This window comes from Bacillus rossius, chromosome 2, assembly GCF_032445375.1.
Source record: "Bacillus rossius redtenbacheri isolate Brsri chromosome 2, Brsri_v3, whole genome shotgun sequence".
NCBI lineage: Eukaryota > Metazoa > Arthropoda > Insecta > Phasmatodea > Bacillidae > Bacillus > Bacillus rossius.
In genome coordinates, this window is record NC_086331.1 from 74,693,678 (window position 1) to 74,714,776 (window position 21,099).

The 21,099-nt window shown below is 32.7% G+C and overlaps 1 protein-coding gene across 2 annotated transcripts in view; it reads right to left on the minus strand.

The window, feature by feature from the left end:
* Positions 1 to 21,099, minus strand: part of LOC134529379 (tyrosine-protein phosphatase 99A-like) — a 242,332-nt gene that overhangs the window by 178,768 nt on the left and 42,465 nt on the right. For both annotated transcript variants that reach the window (XM_063363375.1, XM_063363376.1), the window contains exon 2: positions 3,007 to 3,201. In XM_063363375.1, coding sequence (XP_063219445.1) covers positions 3,007 to 3,201 — 195 coding nt within the window. The remainder of the gene's footprint in view (positions 1 to 3,006; positions 3,202 to 21,099) is intronic.

The following is a 21,099-nucleotide window of genomic DNA, read 5'->3' on the forward strand; positions in this document are numbered from 1 at the left end:
ATCAGTTTAGTGGTCCTCGAGTTCTGACATAAAATATTAAGTCATGTTACAGAGTGAATATTTTTCCTCTATATTAAAGAAGCATACATTTTGTCACAGTACATAAATGCGACTAGTGACTAGTCAAACAATTTATACACGTACTGTCCAATTATTGAACGATCTTCTCAGTCAACAACAAATTGAAGAAATACTGTGGTCCTAATAAGGATTTTCTCTCTATTTATAATAAATACAACAATAGCAAAGGAATAAAAGCAGCTAACTACAAACTAAAATAGGGAATGCTTAGAAATACACAGTTCTACATGTGATGTTAAATTATTCATATTACTCTAAAACATAAACATAGGAGCCTACATAGAACAATAAGTTGTACAAATTGGAGTATAACAATTTGTTTATGTTCAGGTTTACCAACATACAGAAATAGCTTTAAGGTAAAAAAAAAAAAAAACAAAAAAAAACAAGGTTGTAATGACAACGTACCTTTCAAATTCAGCAGTGGAAAATAGAAATAGTATAAGCACTTTTTTATAAAAGTACCTAAAATTATGGTATCACATTCACCCCATGCTGTGTATCACATTAACCCCATGTTCTGTATCATATTCACCCCAAAACTTTAGGCAGCAATAGGAACTAAGATATAAATGTTAGACTATCTTTCTAAGCATTAAAACATAGAGGATACTTTCCTGCACCATTTAAAACTATAATTTTGAAGCTATGCTCTATGCACACAAAGATATACAAAAGTTGCTGGACATGACATGAAAATTTTTTGGTCGAATTATTTCTTGCTTGAGACTTTTTCATTTCCTATCAAATGTAGCTAAAGGTTTATAACATTCATTATGGAATGGGGACGTATAAATAAGAGGCAAGCAAATGTATTTTCTTCAAATTTTTTGTATAGCAAAAAGTAAATTTTTTTTTAATGTATCATTTCACCCCAAGTTTTACACTGTATCACTTTCACCCCACCCAACCCTATACTATTAATGCTATTCCAAATTATAGATCCCTATTGAAGTCTTCTTACCTGAGCTATACAGAGAAACAGTAAGGAATCAGGATTAGATGCATTATAAGTAATAAACTTGATGAGGCCAAGTGTTGTATTAGAATTAGATACTTGTGATTCAATATGAAAGTGAAAGAATAACTTAGTCTAATAAGACAACTAGATCTTAAAAATATTGAGATTTCACAATTGACTGTTTTCTATTTTATATGCCAAATAAAGGGGGTGAATTTTTCTGGAGAAAGTTATCATAGGAGTTCTGTCATAGTTAAGATTTACAAAGGTTTAAACTACACAATTTTACAAATGTAAAAATATAACTTTGAAGTAAGGTCAATAATGAAAAGAAGTAATTTTTCTAGTGAATTTAAACCATTTGCAAACTATGTGCCCGTAGAGTAAAAATAATGCATAGAAATTAAACAATAGATTTAAAATGAACACCTAAAATTTAAAGTAAAATAACAAAGCATAGTACCAAAAAATTTATCAATTTTCTTTTATAACAGTAAAAGACAATGACTTAACTTAAAATAAACATGGACACTAGTATCAGGAGCGTATTCAGAATTTCGTTTCGGAGAGGATAGAATCACTTTGCCCGCTGTTTGTTCAATTCTTTCCATTTGTTGATGAGAATGACCAATTTTTTAGGATTTCAAGGGTGTGGAAGGGGGGGGGGGGAATCCCCCACCCCATGCCCCCTGTGTACGGCACTGACTAGTATTTATATTGTTTTTTGCCCCGTTTTATTCTGTAAAAAACTGTTTACTAAAAAGTTCATAATTTATACTTGTACCAATGTTTAACTAGTGAAGTTTCACCAGTTCAGCTGGGCTTGCTTGCTACTCTACACTTGCAAAAGCAGTCAGAGGATGCTGAGTTCATAACAACCAATCACAAGCAAGCATCAAGGTAATAGTTTCTATGTGACATGTAATCAAATGCAAGCTATGTTCCAGTGGCTGTCATGGCTGTATTTTACACAGCTTCAAAATTCATCCGAATAAAATGGGGTGTGGCTGTGTCATGGACACAAGTGTTGTACGTGAATACGTGTACGTAACAGGTAATATTTTCTATACAAAATATAAAATACACTATTTTATTTATGTTATAATCATGTTTGAACTCTAAGAAGTCGCGTATGGGCAAACATGATATATTTTTGATTAAATATTCTTTTTATTTTAACACCACATATATTCACTGTACAACTATTTTACACTGTTTTATATATGCAATAGATAGATTTTGATGAGAGCTGACGATTGAAACTCAAACGAACGTCGTAGCTTCTCCATGTAAAAAGTTATACTAAATGTAAATCTCGAAATGCAGCAGAACGACCTCAGAATGACGGTGCTTCCCCCTACACCGCACACGACGCATCACAGTCCTCACTTAACGTAACGAATTCTTTGATCCTTTAGCTATCCAGTGGTGTAATTAAATTTTGGTTTTGGATGATGATGATAGATATGTAGCTGCAAAACCAAACTATATCCTCCGATTTTGTTATCATTGGTTTTTTGAGTTGCTTCCCATTATGGAAGCAATTTTAAAGACGTAGTCATGCCAAAATCCACCAATGTTGGTTAAACAATCACTGTCTGTCATGGCCATACGTGCCACTAACATATTGCAATGTTTAGTGCCCATTACATCTGTAAGTGTGAGACTGCAAGTTAGATGTATGTATTTGACACTTAAAACTATTTTACACCTGAATTAGCCATTAAAGGACTTGTGAAACACAAAAATAATTAATATACATATTTATATTTCAATAAATTATGATTAATGATGGCATGAAACTGAAAAATTTACATCAACAACCAACTGTGATAAATCTGTGGATTGGATAAACGAATCACAAAACTGGAGGGTTCTACTGTAATTACTACACAGATAAATCATAAAATAGTAACCACCAAACACAAGCTTAACATACACATCAGAAGAGTTAGAGTACTCACTCAAATCAGAAAGAACATATTCAATTTCAGATTTCCCACTTGCATTTACAGTCTTGACATCTGTGGTGTTGGCATGTATGAAATATAGGTGATAACCCAGAATTTTGCCATTTGGGTGTTCTGGCTCACTCCAAGACAACTCTATTGTGGTTGATGTAGCACGCAAAACAGTCACATTTACCGGTTGGCTTGGAACTGAAAATAAAACACAGCAGTATTAACTAAATTTTCATGCAATAAAAACTTTTTTCTTACCATCAAAAACTGAACATGTAAAAATTTTTTTTTTCAGTAAAAAGGATGTCATCAAAAACAATGTTTTAATAATAATCTGTAGATAGCAAAAGAAATTTAAAAAAAAAAAAATTCATGAAATTAAACTGGTGACAACTGCTAACAGCTAAAATGATGTTATTAATTTAATTTGGTAACATTTCTACTAACAACTGGTTCAAGATAAAAAAAAAAGATATAATGTGAATGGAATGAGTAATGAAATCTTGCTCTACAATGTTGGTGGCTAAGTATTGAAGTTACTCTTTGAAAAGATAACTTTTCTAATATCCATAATATGCAAAAATTCCTAACAACACTGTTTGATTCACTTTGATGTTAGGCAGAGCACACAAAGGAATGAGTGACATTCGTGAATACCAATCAAGCACAGGATTATTTTGAAACTGTAATGAAAGTTACATCAATCTATTTGCACCTATTCTAGGTATATAGCACACAGGCAAATGCAATCTCGTGCTGTTCAAAAACGTTACTTGTGAAAGACACTGCTTGATTTTAGACTGCATAGTGGAGTTACAACATTTTTATGTTATTTACAAAAAAATTCAGTTCTTGTTAAAACAAGGCTGTAAACAAAAAAAAACTTGCTGTGATATGACTTTTCAAAATGATCCATGTTTATAAACAAACCGGAAAATTTTTTATTTCATAAATCTCCAGTTGCATTATACAACTGCAATTTTTTTTCATCATTAGTTACTTAGTTGTGATGTGATGTATAAGCCCTTTGAAATGGCCTAGTAAGTACAAATAAACATGATCAGAAAATGTTCTACAGTAAGCAAATAATTTATAACAATATTTTAAGTAAAACTTCTAGGTTTTTTTATGACAAAACAAGGTCAGCGCTAATAGTAAAACTGTATATTAGTACGAGCTTGTAAATGTCCATTACACTACACACTGATATCGAACATTAAAAAGGTATGTATAAAGAGGTAAAAAAATGACATATCTACAGAACCAAAAAATTTCACAAATATAACGATGAGGTTAAAAACATTTATTTATCAAAAGATAAATACATGTAAACTAATGACTATAATTTTGAAGAAAAAATGCCAAAGAGTACCCACAATGACCAAATCAAAATTATTTTATCAAAGTTAAGTAATATCTAAAATTATTGTAAATTTATTATATAGTAGATTTTTCTATCTTTAAATTTATGACAAATTATATCTGACTAGTTGTCAGAAAAATTAATCGGAAGTGATCTAAAGAAAACATTTAAGCCAAGCCATGTGCAATACCAAGGGAACTGCTGCAACTAAAGCTCTACCCACACAGGCTGGCCCTTCAGACATGCAGGTTAAAGACGTAAAACCCCTTAGCTACCCTACAACTAATCCATTTTCACAGAACTTGAAGGAAATGGTGTACGATGGTGGCAGTATATTCACGCCCCTACGTGATTGTAATTATTTTAAACTTTATTTGGGCTTAACTTCTTTTCAACATCAAGGTCTTACAACTACTCCACATTACTTAATTTGTACTATTATGGAGAACTAGACTCTGCAACTTGCAAATCCAACTATAACATGCGAATGGACCCATTAGTATATAAAACATTCAGTGGGCCACACAATTGGCAAGGCCGAGGATAAGATAGCTGTACAAGAAACCTGCCTCCAAGAACACCACCACTCCTTCCTTCTTCAGCAGAGGAAGAGCCAAGTCCAACCCAACATGGAAAACTCCTGAAACTGGCTACAATGGCAAGAAGTGGAGAATTTCCACTAAAATGTAGCAATCTGAATTCGAGACTTTTCCTGACCTAAATCGAAAACATTTTTGACTAATGTCTACTTTGTAATGTCACACAAAAAAGTTCAGTTAGTTTTTTAACAAATACAGATTTAGGAAAATTAATTTTGAAAATTGTTGGTTTAGCTTATCACTTAATTCAGATTTGCCTAAAGTTATTCTCTCGCATACAAACTTTATATTTTTATACAGATAATCTGAAGACAGTTTTTCCAAACAAAACCATATATTTCAAGTTGTATTTCTAAGTTCAGTTAAAAATGTATTTACTAGCTTATTTCAGAAACAACATAAGTCACTGAAACCTAATTCTTCAAGCAGTACAAAAATATGATTATAGTGTAATTGTTGCATGAACATTACATTTTGTACGTATTCTTGTTCATAATTGAAACTTAGCTGTACTTGTGTTAGAAGAAATAACAATTCTAGGTTACCTTTTTTAAATTAATAAATGCAATTGACTTATGTTGTATCTGTAATAAAATATAGTTTTCATGACCATCTACAAGCTCCTAGTAATAGGGAGACTGATGTTTCTATTGTTTCCATCTGTGCGCCTACATACGTACAGAAGTTGAATTAACTAAAACCGACAAAATAGTTTCTGAAATAACCTATTGATTTCAATAATCCATGACTTGAACTATTTTCACAATTCCTGAATCTTTATTAACCATGCTTAAAATAGTATACTTAGTTCCAGAGGCCCAAACTACCCTTATAGCCACCCCCATCTTAAGCATGGACTAAAAGCAAGACAAAAATGAAGGTCTTCTTGAAACCAATATCCTATGCACCATGGGCGTAGATCCCGGGGGGGCCAGGGGAGCCCGGGCCCCCCCTGGAATTAATGGGCCCCTCCTTGGGGGGGCCCACTTCGTGATTTTAAAGTTAATGGTGTACACAACATATATATATATATATATATCAGATTATTATTTACAACGACGACAGACACTTTGACATGCTTTACATTCCTTCCTTCGAGTTCCGTAGTTATTTTCCCTTACCCCTTCTACGAAAGCCATGGTATGGAGGTTTCCAGTGAGAACTTTGAAACCCTTAATTCCTAGAAACCGTTCATTCCAAAGGACGAAGCTAGGGTAGGGTTCCGTTAGCATTTCCTCCCCATTGTTACCCACACTACCTTGTCCTCTGAAACGACAGTATTATAGATTTCAGTTAGTCTGTTTTTAAAGTGGTTTTGTTCTCGTGTGCGCCAGTCTTCTGCTTTCTTGGCAAACATCAACATGGATAAGTTCGTGACGTGGAAGAAACGGAAAACAGAATCTGATTCTCACCTGGTAAGCTTGATTGTTTTATAAGTAGTGACTATTATTTAGGTAATATATTTTATTTAAGTGATTATGTAACGTTATTTTTTCCAGTAAATAAACAACTTAATACTTTAACAGTAATTATAGCAGAATTTAGTTTATTTACGAACTGAAACTTATATACCATTTTCTGCAATTTTTTAGCTCATCTTCATTCTGTAAGGCTAGCTGCTCTGTACGTTACATGTGAATATGAATAATTTTTTTCCTCGTCATTATGGAATTTAAAATCACTCCCCTTTTATTATCAATCGATAATTTTCACAATTCATGGCCGATAATCACTTTATAACATTTGTTATTTGATAACTGCAACACTGCACGAGTAAACAGAAGTAAGAGTGAGAAAGAAGTATTTAAACGTTACACATCCGTATTTAAGTTAATAAGGAAGCAAACGCGTCTCTTTAATAACTAATCAAGCGGCATATTTTAACTAAATAATTCACTGCCAAAATACTGATTATACTAAATATAAGCCGAGAAATGTATGTGGTTCAATTAGCTGTAGGATAAATTTCATAGTTCTATCTCAGAGATTTTTCATTTGTGTCATTAAGTTTTTTTCTTTTTTACCTGGTTGATGCCTTTACTAAATAAAATAGTCTTTAAGGGTTTTAATATGATTCAATCGTTCATTTGATGTTGATCCGTTTATTAGCTTTGGCGCTTTGGGTTTTTAGGGTGCATCAAAAACTGTGAACAAAGAATTTCACGAACAGCATTTGAATCGCAGTAATTATGTGCTGTGGCATAAAAAACCCGACAAAGTGCGAGTCGAACTCGCGCACGAAGGGTTCCGTCCCATTATCTATAAAAACGGCAAAAAAAAAATCATGTCTGTTGTATGGGAGCCCCACTTAAATATTTATTTTATTCTGTTTTAGTATTTCTTGTTATAGCGGCAACAGAAATACATCATTTGTGAAATTTTATTCTGTTTTCACGTTTGTTGTATGGGAGCCCACCTAAAATATTTGTTTTATTTTAATTTAATAATTTATTTTTAAATTGAAATTAGAATAACACTTTTGGAAAATGGTAATGTATGGGTGGGGTGTTATCTATTTGCATTATATTCACGTATATTATTTTTATAGATTTTTTCATGGATATTTTATGTATTTAGGTTAGCAAATTTTTCGAACATGTTTGAGAGATCACTTCTTATAGTCATTAATTAATAATTACTAAAACATATGTTGTTCTGCTTTATTGTTAATATCACTTATGTAAAAATAAAGTGTATAACATACGAGCCTATCATCCAGAGAAGACTTGTTTCGGTTGACCTCTAGCGCAAAATTCTTAAACCACAGAATTCACGGGCCCCCCCTGGAAATCCTACAGATTTGCGCCCATGCTATGCACCAGTTGATTGTAATATGAAGTGTTTTCAATTCCTACAGATAAAGTATAGCCACAATGATCAATGTCTAAAAACTCATCATCATCATTAACAAAAAACACTAATTTGAAGCACAAGTACCTCGTAGAAAACTGTTTATGGTGACCAAAATAGAAAAGATCCTAATAAAGATTCAAAAAAGCAGCTGATTGGGCATATGACTTTCAAGCCTTCTTGAAAATACAATTTTCTAAATGACCAACTTTGATAAAATCTGTGAAAGTGCAGTGCTAAGTGAACATTTGTCTTTTTCTACTTGTTACCATGTGAATTGTTCTAATACTGCACCATTATTTGACTATTTAGCTGAATACATGATCGGTTGCCCATATCCTTAAAACATTTTTTAATTAATAAATACAACTGACTGTACTTTACTTCTTACAACAATTTTTCATAATTTGTAATGCTTTTTATTGTACAATTTACCTGGACTTCATGGCCATTCCCTTTCTTATTAAATATTATTGAATCCAGTACAACTTTAATATATTTTTTTTTGCAGAGCAATCAAAGAATTGTAAGTTCAATAAAAAACAGAATTTTGTGACTAACTAATATTCATTAATATTTAATTGCTGCACAAAAAAAGTCATTTTAAATGTATGAAATCTCACAAAATTGTTTTTTTTATTTCAACTAGATTCTCGAAAACTCTACGGTCTTAAATATCACTGACATAATCTAACTACAACTTTCACTTTAGTAAGCATTGCCTAGCCGTGCAAAGTACATTTTGGCAAATAACTTAGTATTAATGTCAGATGCTTAGTAAAATTTACTTTCTTAATTTATCTCACTTATAATTTTTATCAGTAGCAACTTTCAAAATTTACCAAATTCTTTAAATCACTTAAATTAAAACACATTACAAAATAATACTACAATTCTAATTTAAGATGGAACAGTAATTTAAAGAACAGACTTTAAATAGAAATAAAGTAGGCCTATATCAGTGGTGATCATAGCATGCAGGGCACACCTACTTACTTGCATTATTTCAGCTCTAATTAGTCTCTTTTGTTAATTAAATTATTAAACAGTAATTATCCAGGAGAAGGGCAATCCCAAAAAAAAAAAAAAAAACAATTAGAATCAGAAAGTTGACTGTATTCTACTTTACAATACTGAGAGATTATTATTTCAAAAGAGTCATATTAAAAAATTTAAATACAGGTATCTCATAATATACTAAACCAAGTGGACTATATTCTACTTCACAATACCGACAAAATATTTCCCAATGCTTCCTTTTAAAACATTAAACACTGGTATCACAAAATAGACATGACCGGGTGGTACTGTATTAACTATACGATACAGAGAAATTATTTCAAAATGTCTCACATTCTAAAAATTAAACATCAGTATTGAATAATAAACTTAACTGGGTGGGGCTGTATTCTACTTCACAATACTGAGAAAATATTTCAAAATGCCTCAATTTAAAAAAAATAAATAAATACTGGTATTGCAAAAAAAGGCTACACCAAATGGGACTGTAGTCTACTTTAAGATACCAAGATAAATTATGTGGAAAATTCTCATTTTCATTCAATTAACTACCAGTTAGCAAAATAAACTAGATGGGGTTGGCATATATTCTATTTCACAATACCGAGAATATTTATTCACGAAAATTCTCTTTAACAACACATTGAATACTGGTATCCCAAAACAAACTTAGACCAAGTAGAATTTTAATTTGCTTTATGATACCCAACAACTATAATAATTTAACAAAATTAAGCATGCAAACATTTTTTTATTAGCCTACCTACCCTCACCAAACTTTCACTTTGTTGTTATCATTTTAACAATAGCAAAACTAACATTTTGGAAAACAAACCTTTTTGCAATAACTAATAACTTTTATGATTGACATAACCAAATAATTTTTTTCTCAATATTCCCAATACTTATCATATTCCCCAAGTGAATACGCGAAAAATCCTGCCTTTACATTACTCTGACACTAACCTAAATTTTTCCACACTTATCCCATTTTACGTAGCATTTTATTTGTTTCAACAGACCTCCATCACACGATACATAGTTCCTTCCATAATATATTTTATTATTTATAAAGTAGCTGAAATAACCTAATCAACTTTTCACTTCTTTTAAATTATTACAACATATACTCAAATAACGTATTATATAGCAAATTTCACCTACTCCTCTCAAATCTTATTCACTCACACACTTATTTCTTACAAACACCGGAATGTCCATTTCAGACTTAATTTGTTTTGGACTTTTTTTTGTCCAAACTTTTTTTCCTTTAAACCTATTCCAACATACTGTATTTAATTTTAACACACATTTGTTACGCCCTTTTCCTCTAGTTTTCTTAACACTTTACTAATCATTAAACAAAATACACATCACAGCTCCTGACGTTTCCAACTTTTAACATTTCTTTTCATTATCTATACAACAAATATTACACTTCACATGATCACAACCATCTCTATTACTCAGTACACACTTACCTTTCTTGGCTTTACAACAATTATCTTTCACTGTTGATATTTCCCTCGTAGATATTCAGTGTACGTCAAAATATTTCTCAATTTAACAACACATTTAAACTTTTTCTCCTTCCTCTCCATACTAAATTTTCCTCTTCACATTTTATCACTTAGTGTCACAAAACCACACTATTTATTTTCTACCAAACCCGTTTAATTTACATAACACTACTTACATCTAAGAAGTTCCATGAGAATGTGGACATGGTGGAAAAAAATTACAAGTTTAGTTATTAACAAACTTAAAACCAATTCTGAAAGCTAAAACTTTGTACTTTTTAATTCAACATCACTTTTATTCTTAGAAAAGTGTTGGAATTAAAAAAAAATTCATATAGAAACACAGAAAAAAAAATTATTTTTAGGTTTGAAATGCGCAGATTTTTTAACTATTAAAAATAATTCATTAAAGGTCCATACAAAGATTAAATATTTATGAGAAACATTACAATTATCTTGATTCAACACAAGCCAATAGGTTAAAACAAATTTTTTAATAAATAATGTTTCTAAAATACTTATGTTCAAACGGCTGCATTCTGTCATTCCGTTACAGGAAAAACACATTTTTTCCCATGAAAACCAACAGAAATTTTAAGCAAAGTTCAAAATAGGCAAGTAAATATAGTTTAGTGTATAAAGAAATACACCTATAGCAAACACTTAGAAATTCATTTCAAAAGCACATTTTTAATATGGTAACGGAATGACACAAAATGGTAACAGAATGACATAAAATGGTAACGGAATGACCATAGGCCTACTACTTTGTTACATTTTTATTTTGTTGTTTATTATATAGTTAATTGTTTGAGACATAATTGTTTGCTCTACTGGTACCAATGTTAGACATGGCAAATGTACACAATGATCCAAGAAAAGGCGGGAAAACCGTTTTAACAAGAAAACTTTAGACAATCAGCTAGGTACTTAGCACTCAGAACCTAGAGAGAATTCAGAGAAAGCAAGTAAGTATTTACTTACATTTCAATAAATAACAAAATATAAAGCTCATTTACTTATTCTGAAAGCAGGAAATTCTTTTTATTTACTGGTAAGGTAAGTGCAACGGTACTCGTCACTGCTCCAATGGTCGTCACTAGCAACTTCAAATGTAAATAATAGAGAAATAGCTCAATATATCACCAACTTAAATATTGACAAAAATTTGGTCGACTTTCTAGCTGAAATTACCACAATAGTTTTCGGAACAAATACTATTTTCAATCAAAAAAAGTCTGTGCATCAAAAGTTCGTAGAGCAGTGAAGATAAATAGGGGAATTCCTAAACTAAAACACTAAGGAGGTAAGTGCACATTTTTACTTCTAATTCTGTAATTTTTCATGTTTATTCGTGATGTTTTGTGCTGAATGTGTTGGTTAAATGTTCTTGAAGAGGTGAAAGTGTTTATTTAAAAAAATTCGTTTTCTTTGTATTATTTAGTTAGGGTGACGAAAACTGGATCAATAAAAACCTTGTATTGCTAGTGTTCGTCATACCTGACGAGCACTGGTACATTTAATATTTTATTTAAAGTTGTGCTAAGTTACACCCAAGAGATCTTAAATAATATTGGTTCTTTGTTGTTGATAGGCAAAGTACATTATTATGATCAGATCCAGTAGTCGTCACCTATGACGACTTCCGAAGCATGTGTATGACGACTTCTGGGTCGGATATTACATTACTTTATTGATTGCAGAAATTGTGTAGGCATTGTTGTTTACATTAATTTAGGGGTCATTCGATATATATTTTGACATTAATAAGTAAATTAAAAATTATGTGTCTCATTCTTAAATTACAGGGCAAAATGCCAAAACGGAAAATACTGTTGTATGAAGAGTCAGCCATGGAAGCTGCTCTTAAAGATGTAGCAAATTGTATGAGTATAAAACGAGCAGCGGAAAAAAATAGTGTGCCAAGAAACACATTGTCCGATAAACACAAAGGCAAATCGCCCTTGGGTAGGAAGATGGGCCCCGATTCATTTTTAAATTTTACTTCTGATACCGCATAACATGCTATGTTATGTTGCAGCAACGAATTGAGTCGTATTGCGTACGCGTACAGTATGACGTCGCGTAAATAATAATAAATAGAATATAAACAATTAACAATATTTGATAATTAAACAGTTTCTGTTAACCAAGAAACAATTAAATCTCATTAGAGCGGCTTTATTATATTATCTCTTTTAAGATAAGAACAAAAAAACAGTGAAAATACGCGATAGTGAAAAACAAAAAACATACATATTTCTAATTTGTAAAAAAATACTTTGTTACGTTGTATCTGTTCCAATCTAAAACTTTGTCTACACACATAATACCTTTAATAAACAGTAAAAAAAACTTGGACGAGGAATTTCCAAATTATACTTTACATAATAAACAAACATCGTTCTTTGTAACATAAATTCATCGACTATGCGTGCGCATGCGTAAAACATACGAAAAATGCGAGTAACAAAATGCAGCCATGTGTAACGTTTCGTTACTCGTTACTAGACGGCGCACCCGTTACTCAGTACCGAATACATACGGTTTGCTACAGCTATATATATTTTCATGTTAGTTGTGCTGTCCCTCTTTGTTCCATGAGTGCTGTAAGTAAATTCAAAATTTAATGAGGATTTTTCATTATATTACTAAACAATCTTTATGAATTGCCATTTTGATGTTTAAAATATAGTACCAAATAAAATTTGAAGCCCAAATAGGGGCGACTGAAAAGTATCCAATCGGAATGGTTACCATTCCGTAAATTATACATCCTCATGTGCCCAGAGCAATCCGGAATGGTTACCATTCAGGATTTACTGGCAAATATCGTTTAATTGCAAAACCTGAAAAGTATCCACTGTATGAATGGTTACCATTCCGGCTTTTACTGCAAATGTGCTGCTAGAAAAAATCCGGAAAAGTGTCCGCAGTGTGAATGGTTACCATTCCGGATTGGATAGTTTTCAGTGTTCGTTTGCAAAATACGGAAAAGTATCCGCTGTCGGAATGGTAACCATTCCAGTTTTGTGTGCGCAGATATAAAAAGGGGCGACTGAAAATTATCCAATCGGAATGGTTACCATTCCGTAAATTATACATCCTCGTGTGCCCAGAGCATTCCGGAATGTTTACCATTCAGGATTTACTGGCAAATATTGTTTAATTGCAAAACCTGAAAAGTATCCACTGTATGAATGGTTACCATTCCGGCTTTTACTGCAAATGTGCTGCTAGAAAAAATCCGGAAAAGTGTCCGCAGTGTGAATGGTTACCATTCCGGATTGGATAGTTTTCCGTGTTCGTCTGCAAAATACGGAAAAGTATCCGCTGTCGGAATGGTAACCATTCAGGTTTTCCTTGCCAATGCACTTAATTTAAAAATACGGAAAAGTTCCCGCAGTGTGAATGGTTACCATTCCGGGTTTATTTGACAATGCACTTACTTTAAAAATCCTGAAAAATGCCCGCAGCCTGAATGGTTACCATTCCCGTTTTCGCCGCTGTTGCACGTCTCATAATAATCCTGAAAACTATCCATTCGGAAAAGTATCCGCTAAGGGCGTGCAGTTGACTCATTTACCCGTTGCTAGATGGCAGCAGTGTTATCTGTACACGAGAGATGGCATGCACAAAATATTTGTATATGAATTTATGATCAATTATAATATATTTTCTTTTAGAAAGATTTACTACCCATATCTGTGTTGCGAATAACTGGTTAATGTCAACTGAAAAGAAATATTTAGTGTGAACAATATGTTTTGTAAAATATCTCTAAAAATGTCTTTTAATTAACGGGACTGGACTTGTCATTATCCTAAAAACACGCAATTAAAAACACTGTACGTATTTTAAATTTAATTTTTTATATTTCAGAAACAATATGCCTACTGCCAAATTATACTTGAGTGTTCATGAATACAAAAATATCTAAACTAATGGAGTTCTTAAAATCAATTTTGTTTGGGCAAAGGCAGAAAGTACATAAGTGATAATAGCTGTATCCGAATAGTGGCCTAATGGATCCCTTATCTAAGGGATCCATAGATAGTGCATCGTAATGGAAGTGGCCATCTTTGAGTTGTATCCGAATTCTCACAAAGGATGTCGATGCATCCTCTCATGCGTCCATTAGTTCGAGATTTTAAGGGACGCGATTCTCACATCCACTGATATGTCCATACATCCCTTAGCTTTGTTATTGTGACCATAACCCTTTGAAAACGAGAGTGTGATACGATATAGTTAATAAAAATGGATTTTGAACTTGAAGATAATCACGTAAAATGTAACTATGGTACTTATAAATACTTATACTATAAGTATATGTTACATAATTCACATAAACAGTAAATTAATTTTATTTGTAGGAACAAGTGCCCGATTCAAATTTTCTTCTATATTTTAATTCCCAACAATAATTTAAATCATCTGAAATTGTTTAGAAATTTGAATGTTCATTTACGTTTTACTTGCCCACCTTTAGATGTCATGAATATAAAAGGCCAATCCACATTAGTACAATGACAAACCAACAGGCAGTGCTAGCTGTATAACTATTCGGATATCGTACATACTCTAGAATGAACCTTTAAATTGTGGGTGCATTTGTTTTGGGATTTAGGGACGTGAATTTAATGGACGCATCCCTAGGTATTCGGATACAGCTAATATTTTGTTCATCAATGTAATAACAGTGCTAGCACACACAAATTTGAGCATGTAAACTATTGTTTACTTAACAACGAATTTTTTAAAATTTCATTTGAAGGCTAGGTAACAGAAAAAACTCAATAACAACTTGCTCATCAACACAAATATATTTTTGACGTGACGTCTTATAAATTGATGAACGCCGGCTGCACGCACGAAAAAGTATTGTCCCGTTACGCTTATTGTCCCATTATGCCCATTGTCCCGTTACGCTCATTGTACGCTTGCGCCGCATCTATCTTTCTTCCACTCGATTGGAACAACCATCGATTTGACTTTTTCGAGGCACATTAAACTTGAAACACTCCCATTTTTTTCCTACTATTCCTATCATCGTCCTATCCTTAACAGAATAACACAGATTGGAAGAAGTTAAATAGCAAATATGTATAAAAGTTATAGTTAAATTAATCTGTTCGTTAAAGTAATAAATATATTTGAATTAATGAGTGCACATAAAAGTAAATTTATCAAATAAAATTGTAGATTTCATTTCACTCCTTTGTATCCATACAAAATAGTGATAATTCAATAAAAATGATTCAATTTTATTCATAAAAGTATGCAATCATTTCATTAATGTTTTGTTATGACGTCACATTAAAAACTATCGTCCGTAAATCGATCTTACAGACAACCAATTTTTTTAGTTTAGTCCTACATTGTAACATTTGGAACTGGTCTGAACCTGGGTCCGGAATGAGTTTATCGGCAGTCTTGTCACCAAGGTTGTCTGTGCTGTGGAATCTGGGTTTAAGGCTTGCCATTAACACTGAGAATCCTACTAGCCCACTAATACTATAAATGCAAATGTGAGTTGGTTTGTTTGTTATACTTTTACGCCTTAACTACTCAACCGATAAACATCAATTTTTCTTACACGTTGTCAGAGGTGCAGTAAATGACATAGGATACCCGTCATCAAGAAATAAATTATAGTTTAAAAAACAAAAAAGAACTTTAATAGCAAATCTAACAAATATATCGCTGGACGTAGTTATTTTTTTTTTAGTTTATATTTTCACGTTGCGTAATGAAAAAAATTCAATAGCACTACATATTTTAATTTGCTTTTGACGTTAGCACTGCTTCCAAATTAATTGTCATCAGATTTATGTGTCTAAAATCTTGGAAAGTAGCCTTAATTACTAATACTTATTGCCAGATATTGGTAGGTCAAACAAGTCTTCAGGATTAGTTAAAAAAATTATTATTTTAATTTTTGATACACCCGCGCCCAACTTTCACCTCCTCTGGTGTTTATTTTCGTAAATATGTTTTCGGAAAACTACAAAAATATAATATTACTTTTTTTTTTATCCATCTTGTGTATGTATTCCTTTGCAAACTTTTAAAATGTACCATCTTATTAGTATGATCAATTACTTATTTAATTAAAATTTTAAAAAAATTAAATTCTTCTACAAATGATCACAACGGAATTGGTAACTTAACTGACGTTTCACTTAACTAATGTTTGCTTTAATAGGTGAATGTGGGGACACAGGGAATGGTTACTTGTCATAATAAACATAATGAACAGTTTAATATTGTAATTAGATCTTTGTATAAATTTCATTTTCAAGAAGTAATGTGAAAATAAACAATATAGATTAATATCAGTGGGTTTTTAAATCTTTGTTTTATCTTATAACACTAATTTCTTAACGTTTAATAAAATATTCTCAAACCTTTGGCGGATGTCTTCTAATTTCGTTATTACTATATTTCAGCGTGTTTTCACAATCAATCCACTTGCTTGATTTTTTTTTGTTTGCCGGTAAGTTACTGAACAGAGTTCAAAGTTTGTGGCACACAACGGAACAGTTAAAATTCTTTCACGAAAGTTGAATATAATAATGCCACGAAAACGATAAAAATATGAACGCGTTTTGAAAACTGGCTTGACTTCTGCTAGTTCATAATATTTTAGGTGTATGGTAAATAAATATTGACAGTTCGTTGGTGTCGTTCCCTTAAAAACATTTGGAAATTTAAAATGACCTGAAATATATCTGTAACTTGTGGTTAGATTAGACATTTTTCCTTTCGTAAATATGTCCACCCAGGGATTATGGCAACGTCGCTGTTAGTTACCTCTACCATCCTTACTATATTACCAGTTTCTACAGTGCGACTAGTTGCCTAGACCCCACCTTGCGAATTGTCATTTCCGGCTGTTGGAAGGAGGTGCCAGCGACGTTCGACCATACGAATTTAAACCACGCCTCAGTTATTTGTAGCAGCCAACCGAAGGCCAGTCGCACCCCTCAGCAACAACCTCAACCACCAACCAACTCTTCTTATTCAATGGCATTTCCACTTGCAAAATGCCGAAATATCATCGGTTTCTCACTTATTCCGATCAATGGAATTAAAGATTACATTTAATGTTCATATTAAGGTGTTGCGCCTTGTTAGGGACTTGTTGTTCTTTTATCCATACAAGTTCTTTGACGATACAACAAGCCCATTTTTTTTTAAATTTATGTGGGGTGAACAAATTCCCATTTTCGCTGCTGGTGCACATCTCTTAATAATCCTGAAAACTATCCTGTGATGGGTGCAGTTGACTCATTTACCCGTCGCTAGATGCAGCAGTGTTAACTGTACACGAGAGATCGCTTGTGCAAGTCAGTTGCATATGAATTTATAATCAAATGTAATTTATTTGCTTTTAGAAATCCATAATCCAGTGAAGTATCAAAACCGTTGCATGACTTTTTCTCTCCCTACCTCCACCCCCCTCCCCAATGGGTTTTAAATAAACAAGAAGTCAGCATCTCACACAGACCTGTGATTTCACACGAACATTGTTTGCATTTCGGAGATACCTGGATGGGGATGAGTCACGTAATTGTTGCACTAATTCGCTGCCAGCCTCGTGTTTAAAGTGTTGGCGAATAAGGGGATTGGGAGGGGGGAGTGAAAACAAGGTGGGGTGAACTTGCTGGCTAGCACAAAATGACTGTTTAGTGTTTGCAGACCAGCTAAGACTAAATCTGCAATGTTATTATTTAGCATTAACACATCCTCGTATACCAAAATCACAATAACATAAAACTTCAATAAATCACAATAAGAATTACTTAACACGTGAAGTAACAATGTACGTAATAGTATTATATCGATTTAAAGTGATTCGCCTATTGCTTAGAAATGGCTAAGTTATATATATATAATGGTTTATTGTACATTTTTAATTATCTGTTAGGGTGATTCTTTGTTATGGCTGCCGTTATCTATCTCGGTCTCTGCAAGGCCCGTTCTACAATTCCACGGATGCGGAACACGGATCACGTAAGCCGAAACGTAAAGTAGCCTGTGTTTATTCCACAGTGGGACGTATCCGGTCACAGAAACATACGGATTCACGGAAGAAATCTCGTCAACTCCCAACTATTGCGTGCCCGAGAATCCGTATATAACCAATAGGAAGCAAGTATTTCGGCACCATTTTGGTTTAGAAGAAAACGGTGGAGATAAAGAACTGAACAAAATAAGTTTTCGGAACTTTATCTTTTTTTTTAAATATTAATAACTAATAAGGTATAAACATTATAAACATAAAGTAATATGCATGGTTTTTGATGTATTTTGTAATCGTAAAAGCATTAACATATTAATTAAATATTATATATAATTATAAAACAATAAACAAATATCAGAAGCACGTTGAATATTTTATAAAACGTAGGATTTGTTTGTTTTCAAAAACAATTATCTTTGGTTTTTCAAAGGTTGCCATTCATTACTTTTGTGTTGTAGAAAACAAATTTTTGTCCCAGCCGTCTAGTTTGCTCCGCTTACGTGTTCCGTGTCGAAGCTTTTACGTGTCTGTGTCATTGTAGAACACGCCTAAGAACGAATCGGGCTACGCCACGTGTTTCGTATTTCAACATGTATGCTCATCTACGAGGCATTTACGGCCACATCAGTATCGTGACACCTGATGTAGTAATGAAGGGATGGCGGAATGGAAGAACCGAATCTATTCAGTAGTTAACAGCAGCCTATACTACTTTTGCTAAAAAGAAAAGTCGGGAGTGACCCAAAAGTTAATCGCACTCCATTTTTTTTTTTGCAATAAAGTGAACGGTATGACCGTTTGTGTTTCAAAGTTAAGTAATTCTAAGCGCCTAATTATAGTATCATTATTATAGACCCACTGTTTATGATAGTAATGTGTAAGAAATGCTGAATGTAAATTATTTAATTTGAGAAAAAACGGCACAATTGAGGTAAATGTGGTTAATTTTTGCGTGCGAGGTATTGGGACGAGGGAGCGATAAGGCGACACGGTTATACGCACCAAGTGTACCTTCGCCTCAACACGCAAGGCTCTGAACTTAGTGTTTTTTCAATGTGTTGTTCTTGCCTAATATGTGACTTTCAGTAGCAACCAAATAATAAAATATTTATTTATTTGTCTTTGGAATGGCGATGTTAAGGCATAGCCTTCTCTTAATATGTATAAAAGTTCAATGCAAGACAATTAAGTAGTTTAATGTATATCTTATTGATATATTTTGAAATAGGGCTGTCTGAAAACACAGTTTTTGACTGTTTGAGGACTCTGAAACTTTATTTATAATACGCGTGATGTCTTGAAAGTAGGTCTACATACTCGTTCTCGTATGAAGTACACAAGTTGTTGACAATAGGTAGAATGGTCTCGTAAAGAAAACGTGTATTTCGTACACATTTCTGTACACAAACGTACTTTAAAAAAGAAAATTAAAAGGACTGAACAAAAATGAGTAATTAAATACCCTGGGCGCTTGTTCAACTATAATACTGAGCTGGGAAAACCATAGAAATGACATACAACAAATGTTAATTCACTAATAAATATGAAAGGTTTATTTTATTGATTAAATAAATCAAAAGTACAATCAGTCTCCAGTTAATAAATATGAATAAATTAAGCTCAAATATTAACTAACTAATGTTGATCACAATCTATAGAACAGCTTGTAGAAAGTCAATATATTTCAGAAAACAAAAAAAATTAAATTAATTATTTAATTTATTAAAATATGTCAGAGTCTAATTGTTAATATTATAAATGTTCCGGTTAGCTCAAGCATGAGATCCAAGCACTCAGGACCTCTAGACCTGTGTGAATAAGACTGTTTGTGTTGTAGAAAATTTTTTTTATTAAAGTTAATGTTTACTCAATGCACATCACTTATTTACCATCGGATAGTCAAAGTTTACTGTCTCAGCGTTACGATTACTGCAAAAATACGTTGGCGTCCCTAGTGATTAACCACGACAGCCATACCTGGTTGATAGTAGAAAGTTGCCAGTTATATTACCGTCGTAACTCACGGTAAAATGCGTCCCGCAACTTGACTTAAATTGTTGTGGTAACTCACGTTTTTCTCTTCGGAAAAACGTATAATTCGTAGTAAAATCACTTAATAATAGTCCGCCAAACTATTATATTCCCAGCGGGAGTTATCTTGAAACACACGTGGCGTCATTTAATCACTCTTTTTGACGTGACAACGTCTAATAAATCGATGAACGCTGGCTGCACGCACGAAAAAGTGTCCCGTAACACACATTGTCCCGCTACGGATGTCCCACTACGGATGTGTCCTGTTATGCTCATTGTACATATGCGTGGCATCTCTCTTCTACTCGATTGGAACGACCATAGATTTGACTTTTCAATCAAGTTTTTGTCATTTGAATTATTAATATTATGTAATTTAACGATCGTCCACCGATTTTCAGCACAATCGGTACTGTTATTTAAAAGTAATGTTGCATATTCAAATACGTTTTTAACAAACAATGGTGTTTTACAGTTACACATAATAATTCAAATTACACCCGGGATCTTTTCCACAATGTTTTAAAAAATATTGTAATACATTATAAATAAGTTTGGTGTATTTGGGATGCGTATTTATTATAAAACCGTGTTATAAAAACGAAATAATAATATTCCCCTACCGTGCTTTCATCTACTGTGACGGATGCGAACCGAATGAATCGCGATATCTATCCACTA